At 41.1% G+C, this 25,329-nt stretch overlaps 1 protein-coding gene across 1 annotated transcript in view; it reads right to left on the bottom strand.

Moving 5' to 3' along the window:
- Nucleotides 1-1,022: 1,022 nt before the first annotated feature.
- The window catches only part of Dnaaf11 (dynein axonemal assembly factor 11), a 91,889-nt gene continuing 67,582 nt past the window's right edge, over nucleotides 1,023-25,329 (bottom strand). Inside the window, exons 11-12 of the mRNA XM_057792318.1 lie at nucleotides 11,887-11,972; nucleotides 1,023-1,363 (exon numbers count right to left, since the gene is read on the bottom strand). Of these exons, the coding sequence (XP_057648301.1) occupies nucleotides 1,186-1,363; nucleotides 11,887-11,972 (264 nt within the window). The 3' untranslated portion in view covers nucleotides 1,023-1,185. The remainder of the gene's footprint in view (nucleotides 1,364-11,886; nucleotides 11,973-25,329) is intronic.

Genomic DNA, 25,329 nt, shown 5'->3' on the forward strand with positions numbered 1-25,329 from the left:
TTCATGAATCCTGAAGCTCCCTTTTCACTCCCCCTCTCTCTGACAAGAGATCTTTCCCTGGTTGCCCTGACTCTTCTCATTCATCGGGTGACACAGAGAAAGCTTCTCTAGCATTCCCTTCCAAAGGCAGTGCTCCTAGTGACCTAAAGACCTCCCATGGAGCTCCATTTCACAAGTGTCCTACAGTTTCCATATCCAACCACCTCAAGGACCAAGTTCTTAGCACACTGAACCTTTAAGAAAATACATTTTAACGCCATTCAAACCACTGCATTGCAGAGTTCCTCACAAGCTGTTCAAACACTTGAGGATTTCTCAGTGAGCATTCAGTGGATAAGCATTTGAGAAAGCCTTGGCTAATACTGTTTCATCAATATCAGAGGGGTTCATGGTCACTTTCCTCGCATGCATGTGGAATACTGGATTAGTAGGGTATTTTTCAATAAAGGAGAGATGGTAAACATATCAAAAAGTGGAGAAGGCATTTGAATAGGAAGAGTAGTTGAGGAAGAAGATGGGGAAAGGAGAGAAGAAAACGAGCAAGAACGGAAATCGTGGAGAGTTACTGTCCAGGGTGAGTTCACACAGCTAGCCTTGAGACCAACCTATGGAGCAAGCACTACTGTTTGCCTAGGAGAGACGAAGCCACTGCACTGGGAGGAATGTGAGGACCGGCTGAAAGTCTTCCTGCAGTGACTCAGCAGGAATCCAAATATAGAATATGTAATGTCAAATTCATGTTCTTCCATGACATCATGCCACTAGAGAAAGTAGACACACGAGAAGGAAAATGAAAACACTGTTTAAAACCATATCAAAGCATTCCAGATAGATCTGAGATTACAGTTTTAACATCCGAGTTTGACCCATTTTCTCAAGTCCTTTTTCATATGACCCAATCTATTGCATAAGCAAGCAACAAATGATTTATTCTTAATGTTGAATGTGATAGTTCTATTACATGACTACATACTTTCAATAGCCAAACTTAATTATAGATGAGTGATAAGTTATAGTATATTTAAGGTATACAATTTAATTTTAAACTCACTTAAGATGATTACTATGCAAAGTAGGAGTTACAACATCAGATAAAACTATAATGAACTATGTTGAACCCATCCATTGTCGACACCAAGCAACATGGGTTGATCAGGTCACAGTCAATGACAACAGCCTCATGTTTCAAATTAGTGGAGGCACTTCTGGGTTATCATCAAAGTCGGGATCTTCCATACTGGGTACAACTTGGGCTCGAGAGTCTATTCTTTTGGGTTTATGGTTTTTCTCTTGTACGATTGTGGTCACATCAGGGCAGGAATGCTTGCTGGGATCAACTTCTAATCTTTCTATCTGCTTTTTTCTACAACAGAAAAAGGCATGGGGATTAATATTATTATTACAGTCTTTAAAATTAAGTTTTAAAGAAATTAAACTCATTTACTCACTCAGTGAATACTTAGTAAATGCCAAATATATGGCATGGCAGAGATCAGTGGTTCTCAACCTTCCTAATGCTATGACTTTAATAGAGCTCCTCACATTGTGGTGACCTCCAAACATAAAATTATTTTTGTTGCTACTTCATAACTGTTATTTTGCTACTGTTATGAATTATAATGTAAATACATGATATACAGGATATTTGACATGTGACCGACCCCTGTGAAAGGGTTGCTAAACTTCCAAAGGACTCAAAACCCATATGTTGAGAAGTGCTGCCATAGAGGGTAAAAAAAGCCTGTCCCTGGTTTCAATAATTAGGGCGATTTTTAGAAATAAGAGTTTTAACCCATGGAAGAATAAAGAACCTAACAGAACTGTGCTGCTGCTATACAGGCAGTAGGAGGTGAGGAACTTGAGAAACCCTGTTACCTCAGAAATTAAGATGATCCATCCAGCAGAGTGACACAGCCAGGAGCAACAGGACACTAGCCAAATTTAATCCCAGACTGCAGCTGCCTGGGTTGTGTTCTGGTGGGGATGTACAAGCTCAGGTACACAGCAAAGCTCAGTCCACAGCTTCTACTCCCATAAGCACCTGCTCCAATTGCCCATGCCCAGTACTCTTAGAAGCAGTATGGATACAAAGGACCAGCAAGAAACTCCATTGCCATAGGCCCCCAATGCTTTGCTCATGGAGAAACTCTGTGCATGGTGCACATTCCTGTGCTGTGCTCACGGAGGAATTGTGTGCATGATGCACATTCCTGTGCTGTGCTCATGGAGGAACTATGTGCATGATGCACATTCCTGTGCTGTGATCACGGAGGAACTGCATGCATGATGCACATTCCTGTGCTGTGCTCACAGAGGGACTGTGTGCATGGTGCACATTCCTGTGCTGTGCTCACGGAGGGACTGTGTGCATGGTGCACATTCCTGTGCTGTGCTCACGGAGGGACTGTGTGCATGGTGCACATTCCTGTGCTGTGCTCACGGAGGAACTGTGTGCATGGTGCACATTCCTGTGCTGTGATTATGGAGAAACCGTGTGCATGGTGCACATTCCTGTGCTGTGCTCACGGAGGGACTGTGTGCATGGTGCACATTCCTGTGTTGTGCTCACGGAGGAACTGTGTGCATGGTGCACATTCCTGTGCTGTGCTCATGGAGGAACTGTGTGCATGGTGCACATTCCTGTGCTGTTTTCACAGCAATTTTTATTTGTTGCACCTGGACTCCCAACCAGTGATCTTTACCTTTCTAACTTTCCCAGTGATTCTTCAAGCACCCAGAGACATTTTACAACCACTGCATAATTCATTCATTTATCCATTCATTCATTCACTCAACAGACATATGCCCAATACCTCCATATTCCTGACACAACAGCAGAAACTGAGGACATGCTAGTCTGTAGAAAATGACAGATTTCTGGCAATGACTAGCGCAGTACAATGCAGAGACACAGAAGGTATTACTGCACTGTGGAATTCTATCATACTGTTCTGTTTTCATACAATGCTGGCATATCGAAAGCAGAGATTTTGTATTTTTAATTTTTTCCTTGACATACAGAAATATTTAACAAATGTTTATTCTGCAAGTAAAAAGGTATTATCCTTCATTGGAGAAATAATGAATTTCTGTGAGGAACTGCTCCGGGTTTTGTAGGAGTTACAAAGTGATGTCCTCAGGTGACATGTGCCCAGCAGATACTGTCTGCTGCAAAGAGGAAAACTGTGTCCCTGGGAAGGTAGGGATTCTTGTTGTACTTGAGATCCCCCTCCTCATTGCTGAGATCCCCCTCCTCATTGCTGAGGTCCCCTGCTCATTGCTGAGATCCCCCTCCTCATTGCTAAGATCCCCCTCCTCATTGTTGGCCTCTGCTCAGCTCTTCAAGGCATTTGAGTTCATTCCTCTCAGTGTTCTGAGTAATGTGCACGGACTTGTTGAGGGAGAACACTAAGAATAAAGAGATTATAAAATAGTGCATTCTGTAGTCCAGCTTGTTTACTGCAAATGAACTCTGTATGCTATAGGAAAAGAAAGACCAGAACGAACTGTGTCTTCACTGAAGTAGTGACTGAGATAGGTCAGAAGACAAGGAAACTGGTACTGAGATAAATGACCAGCGTAGAAGGACAAGACCTGAGCACCCTATCTCCCCTGATCTGACCATAGGTAAAAAGACCTGCAGGCTGGGGCTTGGCTGCATGGCATGCCTCTATAGTGACATGAAACTTTTCTTGGAAGTAAGGCTTCTCACTCTGCCAGCAGCATATGTAAGAAGCATGGTATGTTCTTTCCTTCTGAGAGTAGAATTTTGACATATTCTAGCCCCTAGTGAAAATTCAAAGCATCGAGCCTCTAATGAGCCTGCCTAATGTACCATGTTGGTGTTTCTCTGCTGCAGAAGTTAAGTGTTCTGTGTCACTCTAGAGGAAAGGACCTTTAAAAGCTTGGCCCTAGTTATCTTCAGACTTGCTCTTGACTAATGCTGCTTTGTTTCATTCCTCTAATAAATATTACCCACAAGTGTGCCTGTGCTGAGTCCTGTATGCTAACAGACCACTGAGCCTGGGGTCCTCATGGAGATGCCGGACATTGCCTGCAGATACACCTTTTGTTACTCCCTTTAAATCTGCAGATAACCTTTATTGCACCTCCTTCTGAAGCAGGAGAACAGGAGGATGTCAGTCAAAGCCTCAGAGGTCAAGGCTGGGGAGCAAGGTTGGGTTGATGACATCAGCCCACATAAACCGTCACTCAGACAGAAGAACCATATACAGCACAGACAGTAGCTTTTTCGCCCTTGGACTTTTATGCTAAAGATTCCGTGAAAAAGGCCTCCAAATCAGTGCTAGCCCACTGTCATCGCACTGACTTCTTAATCATCCCTGGCTATTACCCACTAAGCTATAGCTCTAGAGTGAGTGGCCCAGCCATTATGCCTCAGTGGATTCATCATTAAAACTGGAATGATGACAACATACGTGTGCATACTGTCCAGACCAAATTAGTTCACAGAAGTGGGGGAGAGAACAGAGTACCAGGAACTCAGCAGACATTCAGTGAGGGTAGGATCCGTGCAGAAAAGAAAGCATAGGTCAAGGACATTACTCCAAGGGTAAGAGTCAGTTATTTAGTTCAGTGTGCTTTTCATTACACCTCTTTTGGGTGCCTGGTGCTGTGATCAGTATTAGGAACTTAAAACTAAGACACGACTTGTGTCCACAATCTAAGGAAGAAGGCACAGATAACACACACTCACTTACCGTGCCCCAGGCTGCTTGGCAAGATCTCTGGTATTGACATCATAAAGGCTGTTGAAATGCCAAGGGGGCAACAATAAATGTGGGGATGTTGGAAGTTATGGAGGAAAGGGCCTTGATGCTTTGTGAAACTAAGTTTGTAGTTAGCACACAAAGTAATGGGCTTCACTGTGACTTTCAGGCACATACATCATCATACTATGTTCTCATTTGACCTCTCCTTCCCTTCCCCACCCCTCCGATTCACTTTTGACTGATTCTCATTCACTCCCCAGTCTTTCTTTTTCTTTCTGCTTCATGTCACAAAGAATTACTTTTTCTACTTTCATGTATCTCTCTCTCCTCCCTCTCTCTCCCTCTCTCTCTCTCTCTCTCTCTGACACACACACACCAAGTAAGTGCATGCATATTTATCTTAGCCTGAATGGTTTCTATGATTCCAATTTCTGTCCATTTTCTTACAATTGTCACTCTTCCATAGCTCCTTGCAAATAAAGAAAACTCATGTGTGCGGATTTTATTTAATATACATTCACCACATTTTTATCTGTTCTTGTGCTGACCAACTTCTAGGCTGGTTTCTGTCATAGCTACAGGGAAAGGAATCTGTCTCTTCCTCAATAGATGACAGTGGTCTACTATATGGATGACATACAAAAAACCCTATTGACTGCTCACAGCCCATAATTAGTTATTCACACACAAATTTGCAGACACAGACACACGGGGGGTGGAGGGGGAGAGAAACTACGACAGGTAATGACTTAGAACAACCGAGACCTGCCTCTCACAGTTCTGTAGCTCAAGAGTCTAACTCAGGTGTCCTTGGGCTAAAATCAAGGAGTTGGTGTCTCTCTAGAGACTCAGGTTCGATCCTCTTACGGCGTTTTCTTCCTCACAAAGCTGTCTACATTCCCTAGTATGTGGTTCCTCCCATCTTCAAAGCTGTCACTGGACATGTGAGTCCTACTCAAGCTTCACTCTGACCCTAACCCTTCTGTCTCCCCTTTAGCCACCTAGGCCTATGCTCAACCCAGGGCCATCTCTCTATTGTAAGGATGTCACTGTTTGCAAATTCAGCCCACTGAGTTAACCTGTGGGGTTTAACTCAGCCACAGGTTCATGGCCTTATCACATGCACATCTACTAGGGAGCACTACTTTGCCTGCCGTCCTGTCTGGAACTTGGAGACTATGATACTAGGAATGATGGTCTGAAGCTTCAAAACCGTGATGCTTAAGGAATGACAACCATGATTACAGAGAGGTTTCTGCCCTGACACCTTGATTGCCAAACTGATGAGCTTCCCATAAAACCACCAACCTCCAGACAGACTGTTATCAAGGGCAATTAAACACACTACATAAACGCTGCAGTATTCCATTCCATTCCTAGCCTTTCGGGACATTTAGAAGTGAGGGCTTGCTATATAGCTCCAGAACTCACCATATAACTCAGACTTACCTTTTTTTTTAATTAATTAATTTAAAAAACCCTCTCTTTTCTCATTTTTCATATCAATCTCTGTTTCCACTCCCTCTCCTTCTTCTGCTCCTCCGACCTTCCCTTCTCACCCCACCCCCATCCACTCTTCAGAGAAGGTCTTCCCATGGGAAGTCACCAAAGTCTTTCACATCAATTTGATGCAGGATCAAGGCCTTCCCTACAATATCTAGGCTGAGAAACATATCTCTCCAAATAGAATGGGTTCCAAAAAGCCAGTACAAGCAGTGGTGATAAATTCTCGTCCCACTGCCAGTGACCGCACAGTCTGTCCCGGCCATACACAGTTACCCACACTCAAAGGGCCTAGTTTGGTCCTATGCTGGCTCTTCGCTGTCATGCCAGAGTTAGTGAGCTTCCATTAGCTCAGGTTAAGCTGTTTCAGTGGACATCCTCATCAGGGTCTTGATCCCTTTGCTCATATTATCGCTCCTCCCTCTTTTTGAATTTTGAGAGCTCGACCCAGTGTTCCACTGTGGATCTCTGCATCTGGGACCTTTCACATTCTAGGCTATGATGTGATGGCTTACAATCTCTATAATTCCAGTTCTATAGGATCCAGCACTCCCTGCTGGCTTCTGCAGACACCTGGTATGTAAGCAGTCCACTCACATGCATTCAGGCGAAGCTCTCATATACATAAAATAAACATAAATCTTTAAACAGTATGAACCTGTGGGAGACATTACAGTATTTAATCATAGCATTCCACCCCCAGCCCAAGAAAACCCATGCAAAATGCATTTAGTCTAACTTCAAGAGTCTCTCGATAGTTGCCTGGTTATTTGTGGCTATAACCTCAATCATGTGGGAGACTAAGACATGTGGATCCCAAATTCAAGGTCTGCCACGAGTTCAAGGCTAAGCAGGACAACTTAGTGAGAGACTCTTTTACAGATCAAGAGTAGAAAAGGGGGTTATGGATATAGCACCATGATAGCCTAGAATGTGAAAGGTCCCAGATTCCATCACCAAAGGCTTAAGAGCCTAGTAATATCCACAAGCCTCATTTTACACATTCTTTCTACTGATACTCTACAAAACATCTCCATAGTGAACCGCTGTAAAATCTAAACTATAACTAGATGTTTTTGTTATACAATAGCATAGAGCAAATGTTTCGTTCCAAAAGGGAGGAACTTGAGTGTGGGAAGGAGGGATGGAACCAAAGCAAGACTGAAGCCCAACAGAAAAGCAAGAATGGAATCTCAGAGTTCCATGACTGCATGTGTGGTGTGAGTGCCAAGGGACTGCACAGTTCTCTCGATGGCTCCCATGTTCATGACGTCTCCACTGCAATTTCGGCTTGACTCTCATAGCTTTACATATAGACCCCTCAAAGACTTTCGACATGGAATTTGACTCTGCTCCATACTGCCAAGCCATCACAGACCCTTTTCTGTAATCCTGGTGGAAGCTCCCACAACTCCCCAAATCTCTCCTGCATGCCTGTGAAGCAGTACCACATAAATGACCCCACATTCAGCTCTCAGCTTCAGTAGGAACTATGCCCCTTTGAACCATGGTTGTCAACTTAACATTCTTCTACTTTTGAATACAGACTGACTAAAAATTTCAGGATAAGGCAAAATTTAATAAACTCTGCCCGAATGTAACATGGATAGCTCTGTGGTGGTTATCTCGTCACATGAATTATCACGGAGATGTGCCTTTGGGCATGTCTGGGAAGGAGTTTTTAGATTAGGTCAAGTGAGTTGGGAAGACCCACCTCTTAGCTGGTGGCATCATTTCATGGGCTGGGGCCTTGAACTTAATGAAAAGAAGCAAGTGAACTGAGAATACGCATTCATTTCCCTCTGCACCTGACTGTGACGCAATTGGAGCAGCTGGTTCTTCAATTTCCTGCTCCCCTAATGTCCCTGTCATGATGGACTGTACTCTAGAACTCTGAATTAAAACAAGCCCATTGTCCCTTAAGTTACTTTGTCTGGGCATTTGGTCACATCAATTAGAAAAGTAAAACAGTTCTCTAATCCAATTTCCAATAGAATTCTTGTTCCTACTAAAACCTTACAAACATTTTCTTCATTGTGCTCATTTCTATTGGCATTCTGGCATTTCCAATTCCAAACATAATCACACATTAAGCTCTGCCTATTCTGCAACCCAGGGATTCTCAAACTCATGCTTCCAAACTCCTCCAAATTTCTCCCATAGACTTGTTTCAAAAGCTAAGGATCCATACAGTCAGGTTTTGTCACAAGAATCCCCTTCCTGGTACAAATTTTCAGTATTAACAACTTTTGCACTATTGGGAACTAAGTACCCGTTAGAAACAGTTTAAGGTAGCAAGGACTTCTTTTGGCTCACAGCTTCAATCCACCATGGTGAAGAGACATGATGGAGTATTTTAGGTCACAGCTGAAGGACATGTGACAGGATGCTCATATCATGGCACAACAGAAAACAGAGGATGACAGAAGTTGGTGACAGGAATTACCTGTAAAGGCCTACCCCTAAAACATACCTCTGTCAATTAGGACCTACCTCCTAAAAGTTCCTCCAAATATAGATTATAGTGAATCTAAAGAGGCATCTTAGATTCAGGCCATTATCTCTCTTTTATTTAATACTATATTGCAGTCTTTCACTATATAGCAAGGTATGAAAGAAAGTGAAATTTATGTAGACAGTAAGCACTATTTGCAGATATAGAGAATCTAAAAGGAATCCACAGATAATAAAAGTGTCAAGACGTTTCATATGTCAAGTGGCTAAGAAGTCAGTTTGATGTTGACTATATTTTCCCACACAAACAAATTTCAGCTTTACATATCAATAGTAGCTAATAATAGAATGAATTCATAAGAGTATAAAAGTGTTATACCCCCTAAACTAAATAAAAACATGGCTATACTTATTGAAAAATACAAAAATTTGTAGAGGCATCAAATGAGACTGTGAAATGCTAATGCTAGAAGGACTGATCTCCTCAACTGATTCATATGCACAATTCTAAATATAGCCCCCGAAAGTGTGGGGGTGGAGAGAGATGAGAGAGAAAGAGAGAGGCAGACAGAGTAAGCATGTGCTGTAGTTTCAACCGTTTCAGGAGCTAGGGCCTCCTTCTGAGGTCATCCAGCATGCTGCCTTTAAAAGTAATGCAGGAGTGCTGCACTTCTTGGACCTGGTCACTCTGAGATCAGATACTTACATAGAGACCGAACTTAAGCTCTTTTTTTTTTTTGTCTAGCTCCAACTGGTGATATGACTGCTCCTTATACAGGAGTCTCATATGCAAAAGTCACATACCTGGGAGGTCTTTACCAGACTGTCCTTGAGCTTCCAAAACATAGAGACATAAACCTCATCTGGCTATAAAGTTGGTATGTTTCTGGTTTTTCAATGTAGTATTTGAAAAAAAGGACACATACAATTTGCATGTGAAACCAGACAAGTTGATTCTAAAATTAATGCGGGCTTATAAAGATACTAGAACAGCCAAATCCTCTTCAAGAAGGTGAGACGACCTTTTCCTTAAGTTATAAGGACTTATTATAAAGCTATGAAAATCAAGGAAGAATCCAGACCTTCACATTCAGATGCATGATTTGTGACACAGGAGTCTTGATGACCAACATTTTAGAGCCAGTGAAACATAAAAAGATCACTTCTTAAACAAAACTTAATTCCTGATAGAAAGCACCCAAACAGAACAGGCAAGAGTACAAAACTCTAGAACAGGATAAGATTCCTAGAATAAGGCAAAAAAAGCATCAGCCATAAAACTATTGCGAACTTCAACTCCGGATGCTATGTCATGACTACACTATACAATACAATGGCTAATCCCAAAGCATCACAGTTCTGGATCCATCTCTCACTCGTTTCGTGATGTTGGAAAATTCAACTTCTGTGCATCTCAGTAAGAAAGTCTTTTTTTCATGCCATGATATTTTGATGATGAAATATGGTTTATTTTGTCCAGGGTCTCAGCAACTGCATCATAAATGTTTCACTTTTGAGGACCCTGTGCGTTTCCCTTTGCATCACAGTATGAAGAGCCACATTTGTTCACCAGGTGCTCCCCTCCAGCCATGAGGGATAAACCAGTCTTTCCTCTTCCTCTACTGGCTCCATCTGCTCAGCGTGAGAAGCAGAATGATCCAGTTAGGACAAGGTGGAGGCCTCTTCCAGTCCTCCCAGATTCCTGTTGCATTGCTCCCCTCTTTTCCAAAGACCAACAAGCAACCCAAACTCAGTCCCCATGCACACCTTTAATAGACAACGTTAGTTAATGGAGTTGCCCAGCCTAAGAAGCAGTGTTCACAAAGAAGGGCTAAAGTGTGCACTGCAGTTTCCCAGGGAAGAGGGAGCTCCACAGACAGCCTCCACACGAGCCCTGGGTGTGGGGTTGGGAGGTGAGCTTTCTCCACAATGAAACCGAGAAAGAAATGCTTTGTAGACGCACTGTGCTAAGGAAAGTGACTCCAACTGCCAAATCTAACCATAGCAATGACAGTCTTCCTGAAGTCTGATAATGACCTCCAAACTGCAGTGGCTTGCCTTTCTATCCTGCAATCCTTTGCAAATTAGCTAAGATTGTTTACTTGGCTTGAGGGTGCTGGGGTTAATTATGACTCTAATATTCACATAAGTTGTGATACCCAACGATCTTGAATTTGTAGTAAAATTCACTAGGTTAAGAAATACAAATGACTTTCCAAGGCTAAAACAGCAAACTGGTTTTCAGGGGAAATTCAATCCCATACCTGTTGTTCAAGCAAATTCCATGTTTAAAAACCTCTACAAAACCTCAATAGTCACCTTTGGCTCTACACATGGCTGAGGCTTTATGATGCAGAACACAAATACAGTGCTTGTGCAGGTATTTTTATGATGTGATCCAGAATATACATTTGTAGCACAGAGATAAATTTGCCTTAGTCCAAAATAGATTTTGCCATCTGGATGTTAAGAGTCTGGAAGTCATGAGAAGTAGGCCGTATCCAGAGCCTGGGAACCAGGAGAGCTTTGTACAAACTGACTTCCATGCTGGCATGTTTAGAGGAGATTGGCTTTGTCCTGAAGCTTTCCAGGAGACAGGGCCAGGATCTCAGGGAAGCAGTTTCTAACACAGTGGAATACTAAAAATGAGTGAATATTCTCTTGAGAAAGTGAGAGTTTTGCTGAAAAATGCATTTAGGAAGAGGCTGTAGATAACTTATGGTCAGGACACTGAGAAGAGGACAGTGATAGAGGCTCTTAAATTTAGGGAACCTAGAAGGTCGGGTGACAAGGGAATCACACAGGGATGTGATAAAAGCAGTATTATGAACATGAACTGTTCAACATGCTCTATGGCCTTTGGGACATTCAAATCCCCCTTGAAAAGTAGGGCTTGCACAGAATAATGTGGGTACAAAGCAAGTGTTCAGTGAGTATCAACAGTCATGGTGAATATTATCAGTATTACTATAATTTTCACAAGCAGCTGAGACGTGCATGGACACAGATTGGAGTTTGGAAGATCAAGAACCCTATAAATGAGGAGTCTGGGGAGTTGGAATAAACATGAACATGCATGGTCCGAGCATTTTCAAAGATTAAATGCTTACAATCATTCTGGAAGCTGTGTTCTAGCCACTGTGCGATAATGAAGAGAACAAAGTCATATAGGCAAGGACAATCAGGAACATGATACCTGTGGTTCGCTTGCTCTCTGCCTCTGTCCAGGCTGCTTTTCACAGACGTGGGTGTTCGCTGACCTCCTGTGATCACTTCTCCTACCTAAAATAAAAACATGACATGTGTAAAGTGGTGCATTCTTCCTTGATATATGTAAATTTAAAAAAAAACTATAAAGCATCTGAATTTTTGTCTGTACATATTCCATGGATCAGTCTTAATTTAAACCTCTTAAACACAATAGTCTTGCAAAGCCTCAAGCTATCGAAAGATTGCCAAAGCCAAGCATGCAGATTTGGTAAATTAATTTATTTAACAAATGTATTTTTCTGAAAGCTAGCAACATGCCAACCACTTAAAGGAAGTGTTCGGGATGGATGCTGATTTGAGAAGACTCTGCCTATGTAGTGTTCCCAATGAACATACTGACAAAGAAAGCACCCTACACTGGAGCTCTTCCTATTCCAAGTTAGTCCTCTTGTTTCCATTTTGAAAATAGGAGGAAAACAGACTGTGCTTTCAAAGGTCTTTCTGAGCCTGAGAATTGTGTAATTCCATTACTTCCTTTATACTAGATACGTTCAGTGCTAAGCATGTTGCGATCTTAATAAACGAAGCTGACTAATTCCATTCATCGAACAAAGACTACTCAAAGGTGAAGAAAGGTCACCTAATTTATGCCCTCAATAACTGTCCAAGCTCTCCCATTGGAGCAGGAAGAGGGCACACTGCTCCACATCATAAGCCAGCTGTGCACTAAGCCTAGACGTACCCTTATCATTTATGTTGCGCATTTACTTATGACTCCCTCAGCCCCCAATATCATTCCTGACACAGGGATTACTTGTAGGCAAAGGCATCTAAAAACCCTCTCATTGTGTTGCTTGGGTCTGGTGACCAGTTCAGGCTCATTTGCCTTTTCTATTCAAATGTCATGGAGGGATATCGTCCCTCGTGCAACCTCATCATTTCCTCCTCCTTAAGAGAAGAGGATACATTTCTGAACACATCTGCACAGGAAGAACAGTCATTGTTTTGAAAGTTGACATGTAATGTGGCATTTCTCTCTGTATGTTGTGAATACCATTGGTTAATAAAGAAACTGCTTTGGGCCTATAGCAGAGCTATAGGGGAACAGAGCTAGATGGGGAAAACTAAACAGAGAGAAGCCATGTAGCCCCACTGGAGACAGATGTGCTGAATCTTTGTTGGTAGGCCACGACCTCGTGGTGATGCACAGATTAATGGAGATGGGCTAAATTGGGATGTAAGAGTTAGCAAATAAGAAGCTAGAGCTAATGGGCCAAGCAATGATTTAAATAATACAGTTTCTGTGTGATTACTTTGGGAGTCTGGGTGGCCAGGAACAAACAAGTGACCTTCGTTACTACAGACATAAACCTGCCATCCTCTTCTGACCTACCTGAGACTTGGTGTGTTTCACAGATGTGGCCCACAGTCCTACAATGGACTAAGGAAAATCCTTAGGCTTGGTCATCTGTTGGCACAGCCAAGCGTGCTGGACTCACATTTGCATTTGGGAAGGGAGTTGGTGGCCTAGTTTAGCAACAACTCTAAGTTTGTTCACCTGAATGCATAACCAAATTCACACATAGGAAAATATCCTTTGCCATTTGACTAAGGAATTTGTTTTGCATGCTCCACAGAGCTCAGAGAAGGGTGGGTCAGGCCCTGGTTAGGCTGCATCACTGTTCAACTTCTCCCACTTCCCACCCCTGATGCCTTCTCTCCCTTCTCAGGAGTTGAAGTTTGGGCCCTCCTTGATATTTTGCAATTCATCTACATCTTAGAATCTGCTTTAGGGGGCACAGCGGCACCTTAGCATCTTTTTTATTATTTAAATGCTTTAATCATTTTAAACAGCATCATTGTGAGTTAAAATGCATTAAAATATCAGCCTTGTTGTAGGGGCAGTACACATTTTATATTGCTTCCCATTGTAAACACACTAACAAGAATGAGAACCTATGCATAATTAGAGCCTTAAAATGCCTACTTCTAACACTGTTATTTGTCACGTATTAGGCACAAAGATTCTCTGTGTTTATGGAAATACAAATAGAGTCGCAAATTTGGAACTTTTCTTCACAGGGAATTTGTTGTGCAGCACAATCTGAATGTGCTTCTTATTTTTAAAAGATATTTTCAGCATGGTTTGTTTCTAAGGGTCTTTTAATTTTGAAAGTTGCAAGGAATCAAAACATCAGCAGTGAGAAAAAATACGGACATTGGCATTCTTATAACATAGCAGTCCGTCATGACCAACACTCACAGCAACCACAGGGAGCCCCTGATAGGACCTAACTTGTTGGCGTGGAGGGCTATCGTCTCAGAGTGCCAGGGTTTGTAAGTCGTGTCATTCTATTTCCTATGGTCCTGTAGGTTGGGGCTGTGCTTCCTCTAGGTAGCAATGCTCATTATCAGTGTCTTATTCGTGGTCCCATGTATGTTTTAGGGGTGACTAATGGAAAAGTTGTAAGGACCAAAATATGTTCAATAAATTAGATAATGTGAGACTAACAGCTTCCTGAACCCGCAGAGAGAAATGTAATTAACTCCTCAAAAATTCAATTCTGGGACAGGCACTGAGATACAAATTAACATTTTAATGATGTTGCATTGTTTTAACCCTCCGAGGTTTGCTCTGGGGAGCTGGTACAGAATACAGACGCAGTGACAGGGCTCAGTTGTCCACAGAATGCTCAAATCCTGCCTAAGGCTTTTCTGACCACGGACTTTACAAACTTTGCTTGGCTAATAGCCTGAGTGTGGGGTCTCATTACCTCCTGAGCCGGCAGCCTGAACTCAGAAGGTCTATATGTATATTAATAAAATGTATATGGTTGCACTACTAACAGTAAACGGCATGCACTCCCAGACTGTGGCTGTAAAGCATCGTGAAAGAGAGCCTGAGCTCTTGATTCCCATTTTTTACATCGAATCATGGGAACTGCCACTGCCAATTTGACTATTTCTGGTGCTTAAGAGAGTAATTAAATATGGCTCAAATCAATAGTTACTTATATGACTCTAAATAAATATGAGTGAATGAGCACCATTTTAGTTGAAAGCTTGCTTGTAAATTAGAATAAAAATGAGATATAATTAAAGATCTTTACTGAGAAAAGTATACAGTCGCCTGTGGTTGATAATGACCTCTGAGTCACCAATACTGTTGCCTTAAGGAAAGAAATCATAGTGTCATTAACCAAGTTCAAGCCCAAATTTGAATTCTCTACTACGTTTTCACTGTGTCTTTCGCCCTCCCTCACAAAGGACTTTACTCTGTACTTACTGAACCTCACAAGGGAGGGAATGAAAGTCACTTTACAGTTTTAGTAGTGAACAAATCACTGACACTAACTGACCCCAACTGACCCAGATAACAAAAAGTATTATAAATATCATTGTTCATCAAAGAATATCCAAATGTCTTCTTCCACATTCGTGGTGAATAGTCATGTTATGATTGTTTTCAACTTCTATTCTTGCTGTTTTTAGCAAGCGATTGTCATAACATGCTTGCATTACTCTGGGTCAAGAGCATAGAAGGATACATAATTCAATATTACAACTTTGTTTTAGCTTAGGTTGTAAAGTTGACTACTTGAGAAATCCAAGGTAAGCATACTTGACTGTTAAATTGTTCTCTAAACTGCAGGTTAAACCCACAGGCTGAGTGTACCCAGTATGACTGCTAGTTTTAAACTTAAGTGACCTTAAGGTGTATTATTAACTCAGCTGTGAGTTTCAGCAAAATGCCAGCCTCTTAGAAAATAAGAGATATATTTATCACAAAGCATTGCCACACTTTACTGGTTCTTATAAATTTAGCTCTGCATCTTAAATATAATATGCGTGAAATCACAATAAATTCCTCTTGGAGACTTTGCTTTCCCCCACAGTTTCCAGTGTTATCTCCATTCGGTTTGCTTCACTGAGCCCCTACACTGGGCTAAGCACAAGACCAAGGGACAGATTGAGAATGGATGATGGGAAACAACCTCTGGTCATTTCACAAGGGAAAAAGACACATCCAACGGAAATTCCTGGAGGCATGGAAGTGACAGACAGATGGCCAGCACTCAAGAAACTTATTAAAGAAAATGGTATTTCATAATGGAAAGAACAAGCCTGGATTTTCCAGAATACAGAAACAAGAATGTTCTGGGAAGAGAAAAAAAAAAAGGCATGATCAGCTGGATAGTGGTAGCACATGCCTTTAATCCCAGCACTCAGGAAGCAGAGGCAGGTGGATTTCTGTGAGTTCAAAGCCAGCCTGGTCTACAAAAACTAGTTCCCAGGACAGGCTCCAAAGCTACAGAGAAAGAGAAACCCTGTCTCAAAAACCAAAATACAAACAAACAAAACAAGCATGATCAGAGGCAGGCAAACAAATGGACGCGTAAAGCACACGTGGCTGCCCATCACAGCTGGGGATAAGACTGCAGACCTGGGAAGCATGTGCGCTGTCTTCCTGTGAGGTGTTCAGGTTTCTCCCATGAGACCATGGGAGCTTTGTGGTGCTTCACTTGCTTGTTCGTGTGAGCTCGCTTTCTGTTTCACTTAGGCCAATTGGGTGGGAGCAACCACCACACCTGTAAATTCCCACAAATGTAATCTGCTTTATAAGGTAACAGTGTATATGAAAATTACATTTCCTTACAGAATTCACTCTCTCAGTTTCAACATTTACCTCCAGTTAAAACATCTCAATGAAAAGTGTACTCGAAGCCTTTCAATATCTAAGTAATTGCTGATTTTCATCTTTCTGTGCTTTGTCATGAGAGCAGAGCCCCCCCCCCACTAGACCACTGTTCTACTACCCTACGTTCTATCTCCTGCCTTTGCTAGTACTGTGTGAGATGCTAACTGACCTGCCCTGTGTTTCTCAGACGTTTAAGTATTATTGCTGTAACAAAGTTCCTCACCTCCTTTTAGAGTCTGCAGAGAGCAGCCTGGAGTTCAGATGTTTTAGAGGTGATTCTTTTTTTGAGACAAGGTTTCTCTGTAGCTTTGGTGCCTGTTCTGGAACTAGTTCTTGTAGGCCAGGCTGACCTCAAACTCACAGAGATCCACCTGCCTCTGACCCCCAAGTGCTGGGATTTAAAGGCGTGCACCACCACTGCCTGGATTCTAGGTGATTCTTATGTGCTGGCAAGTTTGGAATTTGTCTTGGCTGACTGCAGAGCATTCAACCTTTTCTGAGTGCTGCTGGTGGAGGTGGAGGTGTGTGGTGTAAGTGTTTGTGTGTGGTGCTGGGGGACTAGCTTTCTGCATGCCAAGAAAATGCTCTACCACTGAACTGTACCTCATAACTCCATATTCATTTATAGAATCTGCATTTAAGTAAGGTGGACAGCATCCCAGGAATTATGTAGGATCTGGAATAACATGAAGCTATGGATGAGCAATAACAACTCTCTAATATTCCATTATGTGATATACTGTTCTGTAATGAGCTGTTTGTGGAAACTTAGGATATTTCACAACTTCTTATAATTACATCACAGTATCTACCTATTACATAAATTTGTACCATTGATTTATTTTTCTATAGAGTCCAAAAGTATAATTATGAAGTCATAGCATATATCTTAAGACTTGATATATGGTGACAGTTTTTATTTCCAGAAAGATTAGCTCACTTCCTATTTCCTCCTGCAGTTTATGAGAACACTCGTCCATTGTAGCCTCACCGGCATCGCATTTTTAAAACGTTTCTGATAGAAAGTTGGCAGTGGTGTTTGCTTCTGAAAGAGAAGGTTGCTGAGGAAGATGGGAAGATGGTTTGCTATGCACTGTGTAGACTTCTTAATACTCAACAAATTTATTCTGTAGAAGATATTTTATGTAAATAAGCATAAAACTTAAAAGTTTGTAATTAGATAAATAGGCATAGAGCATTTGTTATAAAGTATAACCTTTTTGATACATGGATATTACCTTGCTGGATCTTTTGTGCATGTTTTTCCCGCCAGTGGAGCATCAGCTTTAGAAAACCTGAATACTAAGATGTTTATTTATTTAGTGTGTGTCTTATCCTTATCCCCACTAAATGAAAATGCCATACAGAAAGGAATATCTATGCTGGGCATCACTAGGGTCTCAGTAGTTTTTATTAACTAATGAATAAAATTTAAACAAACAATAAATACTGAAGCTTTAAACATAACTTTTTTTTTTTTTTTTCGAGACAGGGTTTCTCTGTAGCTTTGGAGCCTGTCCTGGAACTTAAACATAACTTTTAAATCCTAACAAAAACTAAAGAATGTGGCCTCTATTTTACTTTTGGGAAATACATCTCTACAGAGAAAGAAAGTGGGTATTTAACTATAATTCTGTATTAAAATAATATCAACTACTAAATTTATATGAAATTTATTCTGATGTATATTTTTAAATAAGATGATGTTAAATATTTTCGTGGTGAGGGGGAGGGACTGCTCAATGGTTAAGAGCATTGTCTGTTCTTCTAGAGAATGACTGTTTGGTTCCTCACAGCACATGGGAAGGCTCACAACTGCCTGTAACTCAAGCTCCAGTGGATCAGATTTTATCTTCTGTCCACCACAAGAACTGCACACATGTGGCATACACATACAACACACGTGCACATAGATAAAAAGTTTTAGAAATCTTTTAAAAGATGACAAACAGATGGTTTCTGGTTGTTCCAACTTGCCAGTGAAGTAGACATACCTCTCGTTTTAGGGAGCTTGCAGTCTAGCGGAAGGGGAAAAGCCCATGGGCAGGATTAGGACCGTGTAATCCAGGCACAGGATACCAGTACCATGTGCCAAGAGACTCCCTGATGGCTCAGGGCCAACTCCCACACTGTCATTTGAGCTAGAAAATAATTATAAGTTGAAAATTACAGACATGCCTTTCAAAGAGAGGGAAAACCTGTGTGAAATGCTTCAAAGAAAGAAAGATTTGAGGGCCCCAGAACTGTTAACAGCTCTGGGCTGCACAAGCCTGAAGAAAGAGTACTGGCAGAGGTGAGGGTGAAAGCTGAGCTTACAGACCTAACTGGAAAGCTTATGAACCACCACTACAGTTGGAATCTTAGGCTACAGATGAGAAGGAGACACTCAATAGGCTTTAGGACAGGAAAGCTCTATTATAAAGTTGGTGATTTGAGAGACTTGCTGAACAGCACAGTAGATATACATGGAAAGAATACCTGGATAAAGCAATACCACTCCTAAGAATTTTATAAGAATAAGATTTAAGATAAGATGATAGTGGTAAAGAGAAATCAGAGTGAGATATAAAGGTAGCAGACCTGGCAGGCTAGAACACGGAGAGGAAGGGCAGAGGGAGATGATAACAAAGAATCACTAGGTAAAGGAATTAGGGAGATATAGTAAGAATGGAAGGGAAATGAGCTCATATTATAACTGAAAATCCTGACATACATATTCAAGTTAGCAGGCAAAAAGAACCTTAAAGCAATATATCAAGCAGGATCAGACAGGAAAAGGTAAAAGGAGAGGATACCGGACTGAGGAAGGAACCAAAAGAAAGATAAGGATGAAAGCAATAGGCCAACAAAGTAGTGCATGCGCACAACGATGATAGAGAAACAGGACAGGAGACAGTAGCACAGGACTTCACAGAGCTATAGAAAGAGCTTGGGAAAGGAGGTGCACCCCAAAGAAGTTCATATAGTGGAGGGATTCAACAGATTACAATAGGTCTACTGAACTTGTAAAAGCAATGTTTTTATAGTATGACATGCAGACATACATATATACACACACACATATACACATACGTGTATACATACACACAATACAAATATACACACATACATGCACATATACATACATACATACGCACATACATGCATTATTTAAAGGTAGTAAAGACAAACAGTAGAAAGCAGAAACTAGAGGGTTGTTGATCTATAGTTGGGGGGCAACCAACAAGAGGCAAGTTCATATGAATTTTTCCTATGAGGCTCTTTCTGAGCTGGATAAGGCATCTGGAGCTCAAGAAGAAAAATGTACTCCTGCTGGCCTGTTGAGTCAAAAGGTGGAATATCAGCTAAAAAGAGTCAACAGAAAGGGACTCCAAGTTAAGCATGTAAATGCTACTTAAGTCCTAATCTGGTCACACGGAATGTAGAGATTACAAGGCACACAGCAAAATGCAAGGACCAAAAAAAAAAAAAAAAAAAAAAAAAAAAAAAAAAAACCCAAAAAACTGAAAAGAGACTTAAGCTAAAACCAAGTTCAGAAATGGTACACAGTTAATAAAATGCCACCAAAAAGGTCAAAGGTGACATCTGTATCATAGGCCTTCAAGGAATATTGTAAAGAAGGGGCACAAAGATCTACATGCCGGAAGTTAGAGAGGATTGCTACAAAATGGTGTATTCTGGGTATGACAAGATTCCTGCAACTGTGAATGCAACAGCTCTGGCTGCCTGCAGAAAATCAACCCACTCAAGACTCCCGCATGAAGTGGGGAGAGCTCACCAGCTCCCACCCTGAAGAGCGATTGACAAATGATCGCTTCTAGGGAGGGGAGAGTCTACTGTCAGGTCAACCATCCACTGGCCCCTCACCTGTGAATTGGACTTGATATGGGAGCAAGGTGGTATTGGCGTGGGCAGTAGGGTGTGACTCTTGGAGTGAGAGGTGAATATAATATAATCAAAATGCTTTGTCTGAATGCAAGGAGGTGTTTATGGGAGGGGATAGAGAGAGGGAGACAAATGATGTAATTATGTTATAATCTCAAAAGTAAAATAAAAAAGGGTTTAAATAAAATATACTTAAATAAATATATTTTTAAAATGTACAATTATATTTAAAAGCAAAGACTATCAACACCCCATATCCAGAGAGAGCATCCGTCAAAGGCCAGGATATGTGGCCGTGCTGAAAGCACTAATTCTGCATTTGACCTGCTGCTAGAAACACCTGGGAAACAGCAGAGACAAAGGAAATGGCTATTAAGGAATGATGTCTACCAGCCAAGAACTGTAATCTACAAGAGGAAGGAGGCACACGAACCGAGCCCTATGGTACAGTTTATGTGGATGCACCTGAAAATGGAAGATAAACAAACTTCTAAGTATATAAGAACTAACATTTTAAAAGAAGGGAAAAGATTGACTTTCTTAAATAAGAAATCCTCAACAAAATTTGACAAGACTACCTCTAGTAATTGAAAATGATGAGTGTTTCTAGTAACTGAGAACCTTTGTTAAGGCCAACATATTTTTTAATCACTTTTATTTCTATATATACTAGTGTGTTGTCTTGGTTAGGTTATATTGAGGGAGCCCCATTTGCTGGCAGGCTATCCTAGAGTGTGTTAGGATGGAGAAAGAAAGTTGGGCAAAGGCATGCATGCAGCATTGTTCCCTGATCCTGAGTAGAGATGCCACGTGACTGCTTGCTTCCTCATGCTCTGCGATTGAATCCTTCTCCACAATGATGAATTATAATCTGGAAATGTGAGATAAAGAATCCCCTTTCTCTTTAAGATGCCTTTAATTTAATCAAAATAATCTCCCATGGACATACCCAAGAGGTCCATCTCCCAGGTGATTCTAACTTATGCCCAGTTGAAATTTATCACTAGCCATCTCAGTGACCAAATGCTTTTACAGAGGACTCAAAGAAATCAAAGGGCAAAACAAAGCCTGCTGATGCTAGAACTGCAGATTCCTACAAAAAACTGTTCCATGCCATATAGAAAATCAACTTGAAATAGGTCATATGTCTAAGGTAAAAAGCAAAAATGATGAAAAGATTCTGGAACAGCTAAAAATGTCATGAACAAGAATGGAGGAGCAACCACTCAAATGGAAATAAAACATAGAAACTATATGCTAACAGCAATCCATTAAAGTTGCTTTTATAAGGGTATTTCACTCATCACAGGAACTGGAAAAGTGGCCTTATAGGCAAAGGCCTGCATTTAGCCTTTTTATTTTGTACACTTATCTGTTTATCCTTATGCTGCACTAAGATGGCCCGATTCTACACTGAAGCTGGAAAGCTACAACTCTTCCAACCTTGCTGGTTTTATAACGATTCTGGTAATTCTTTGTATTTTCATACATGTGAGGACCAGAACATCAGTTTCCACACCAGAGCCTTGTTGGGATGCCGCTAGAAATGCACTGGATCTGCAGGTAAGCCTGGGAAGAACCAGCTCTTAATAGGATGACATTTGTCCACGGTTATGGGACTTCTCTCCATTAAGTGTTTTAAAATTTATCTCTGCATAAAAACCGGGACTCTTTCCATACAGTTATAATTACATTGCTCAAAATAAACCAAGCAATAGGTGTGAGAAAGGTGACTGTATTAGTCACCTTACTCTTACTGTGACCAAAATATCCACATCAAACAACTTATTAAGTAATAAAGGTTTATTTTGGCCTCAGAGGTTTTAATCCAATGTCACTTGTTCCAATTGTTTTGAGACTTAGATGGCATAGTAGGCCATGACAGTGGCATGTGATTGAAAAGCCTGTTCTGAAGGCTGAGAAGAAGATGGGAAGGGTAACAGAGCAGGGAGAAGAGAGAAGAGGAGGGGGGAAGAGAATGGAAGGAAGAGTAAAGAAAAAAGGTTTGGGTCTGAGTATTCTCAACGGCACCCCTATGACCTAAGTTACTCAGAAAACCCCTACCTCAAAGTTACTCCAGGTTTGAAATGATGCTTCAAACACCTGATCCTTGGAAGGTCATTTAAATTATAGCAATGACAGAGAACATGCTATAGTATTAGCAAAAGTGGTTGTGAAAAAGCAACATTTGAATTAAGACCTGATCATGTGTTCCCAGAAATAAGGGGAGTGGTGTCTGGAATGATGTGGGATTCCCCTCTGTATGCTGTGAATATCATTGATTAGTAAAGAAACTACTTTGGACCTACAGCAAGGTAGAACTTAGTTAGAAAGAGAAAACTAAGATGAATGCTGCGAGAAGTAAGGCACAGTCAGGGAGAAGCTATGTAGCCCTGCCAGGGACAGACGCCGGAACTTTACCTGGTAAGCCACTGTCATGTGGTGATACACAGATTAATAGAAATGGGTTAAATGGGGGCTGGAGAGATGGCTCAGAGGTTAAGAGCATTGCCTGCTCTTCCAAAGGTCCTGAGTTCAATTCCCAGCAACTACATGGTGGCTCATAACCATCTGTAATGGGGTCTGGTGCCCTCTTCTGGCCAGCAGGCATATACACAGACAGAATATTGTATACATAATAAATAAATAAATAAATAAATATTTTTTTTTAAAAAAAGAAAAAAAAAGAAATGGGTTAAATGAAAATGTAAGATTTAGCTGATAAGAAGTAAGAGTGAATAGGCCAAGCAGTGATTTAATGAATATAGTTTCTGTGTGATTATTTCAGGGTTGAGTAGCTGGGAACCAACAAGCAGGCTCTTACAGCAGTGGAATATATAATAAAGGGGGGAAAGTGAGAGGTGTCAGAAACATAGGCCAAAGCTGATCAAAGCTGAACTGCAACAAGGAATGTAAACATTATTCCATGTGCTATAGAAGTCATGGGAGGCAGGGGGCTCTGGCAAAGGAATAAAAATGCCTTTAATGGGGAACTTGAACTTCTCTCCAAAGAAAGAATTGAATATGGGAAAGAGCAGTGGGAAGGCCTAGGGGTGGTCTGGTTGAGAGCTGACACTAGGCTTTACAGCAAGTGACACATACCTCCTACTGTGTGACTTGGTCACTTGGGCACAGGCTCGTGCCATCTTCTAAGAGTGGTATGACTCTGGCAGAAGTGGGTACAGACAAAGATATAGTTCATTGGACAAACTATGGGTGGATCAAAGATGAACATGCAAGGTCTGTGCTGGCCATCTGCTTCTGACCTTATCATTTGGCAGGTGCACATAGACTATCGTTTTTTCTAGTGTCTGCAATGCTTGCAATATTTATGTCTGCTGTATTCCAAGTAGCAATGGACTAAATTTTACGTTCTTTGTCATTCAATAACACATTGGAACAGCATTTCCATTTCCTCAAATTTATTTGTTGGTTTCTCTGTATTTTATATTTAGTTTTATTTTGTTGACTATTAAGTAGAATATCTATATTTTTTTCCTTTGGGAATGAAACTCAAAAATTTCCCAAGCTTTTGTTTACTCTAAAGCTATATTCTGTAAACCCATTAATATTTTATAAGAAGACATTTAGCCTTCTGGCAAGGGATGTTTGTTATATTATTCAAATTCTAAATCTCACATCTTGTTGATCATATCCATGAAAGAAAGAACGGTGTGTGAGTCTTCTAGTACAATTGGTTCTATTGATATTTCTAAATCTTATGGTTTGTACACTATTAATGAGCAGCGTACTGTGGAAGGACCTTTGGGAGCCATCTCTATGCTCCCTTTGGAATAGGAACACCAGAGTTCTTCAGTTGCTTTTCTTATCACTCGGATAAAATAGCCTACAAAAGCAACTTAACAAAAAAAGGGTTTATATTAGTGCGCAGTCTGGGGGTGCGATCTATCCTAACATGGAAGGCACAGCAGATAGAGCAGCTGCAGCTGTGGTAGTGAGATCACCAAGGAGCTGGCCACACCTTGTTCACAGGAAGCAGACAGAGATGAAGAGTTCCTCACAGCTGGTGTCCACTCTTTTTCTTTTTTGACTCAGTCCAGGACCCCTACCCAGGGGTTAGTGCCACCTGCAGTCATGGTGGGTCTTCTCTCCTGAGTTAGACCTCTTTGAAAACTTCCTGATGGGCATTCCCAGAAATGTGTCTCCTGGGTGACTCTAAACCCAATCAAGAGGACAAGGAACATCAAGTGCCATGAAGAGAAAGACTCTGGGTGCAAACGGTGCTATTTTGCTTTAAGTTCTGTCAACTGATAAGAATTTAGCTGTAGTGACTCCAGTTTTGCTTCGATGCACCGAGTAGAGCTTCTTGTGTCCTTTAGACACAAGGAGGTAAGGTAGTTGTCAACTGACTGCCTCTCCGCCACCTGCTTACCAATATTCCCCTGCTGCTTAATGTTTCCCTGTACCTTCCGCAGTTTCTAATGCCACTTAACTGTACTGGGCTTTGTTTGCAATTAATTTCTGTAATGCTTTGTAATTTACATGTTTTAATTAAAATCTGCTTACTTTTCCTGACCTGTTTATATTCAGTATCAGCATGAATAAGTGCAATAAAAGCATCTGGGGTAATATAAAAGGAAAGTATTTACATTTGTTCTTCTTTGCTACATTTTTTCCATTTCATGTTTTAACCTAAGTCCCCTGAATCATAGGGCTTTCTCATAATGTCATCTTTACTATTTCTACAAGGAAAAGTAGTCACTTTGGTGTGGTTTTGTAACACAACTTATTCCAAACAATTGCCACTATTTATATAAGCCAGAAAATGCACTGGAGAGATGCCAGTCGCTCAGCCCCAGAGCTTGAGTGAGTGAGGATGGAGGG

The sequence above is a fragment of the Chionomys nivalis genome, chromosome 17 (assembly GCF_950005125.1).
Source record: "Chionomys nivalis chromosome 17, mChiNiv1.1, whole genome shotgun sequence".
NCBI classification, from domain to species: domain Eukaryota; kingdom Metazoa; phylum Chordata; class Mammalia; order Rodentia; family Cricetidae; genus Chionomys; species Chionomys nivalis.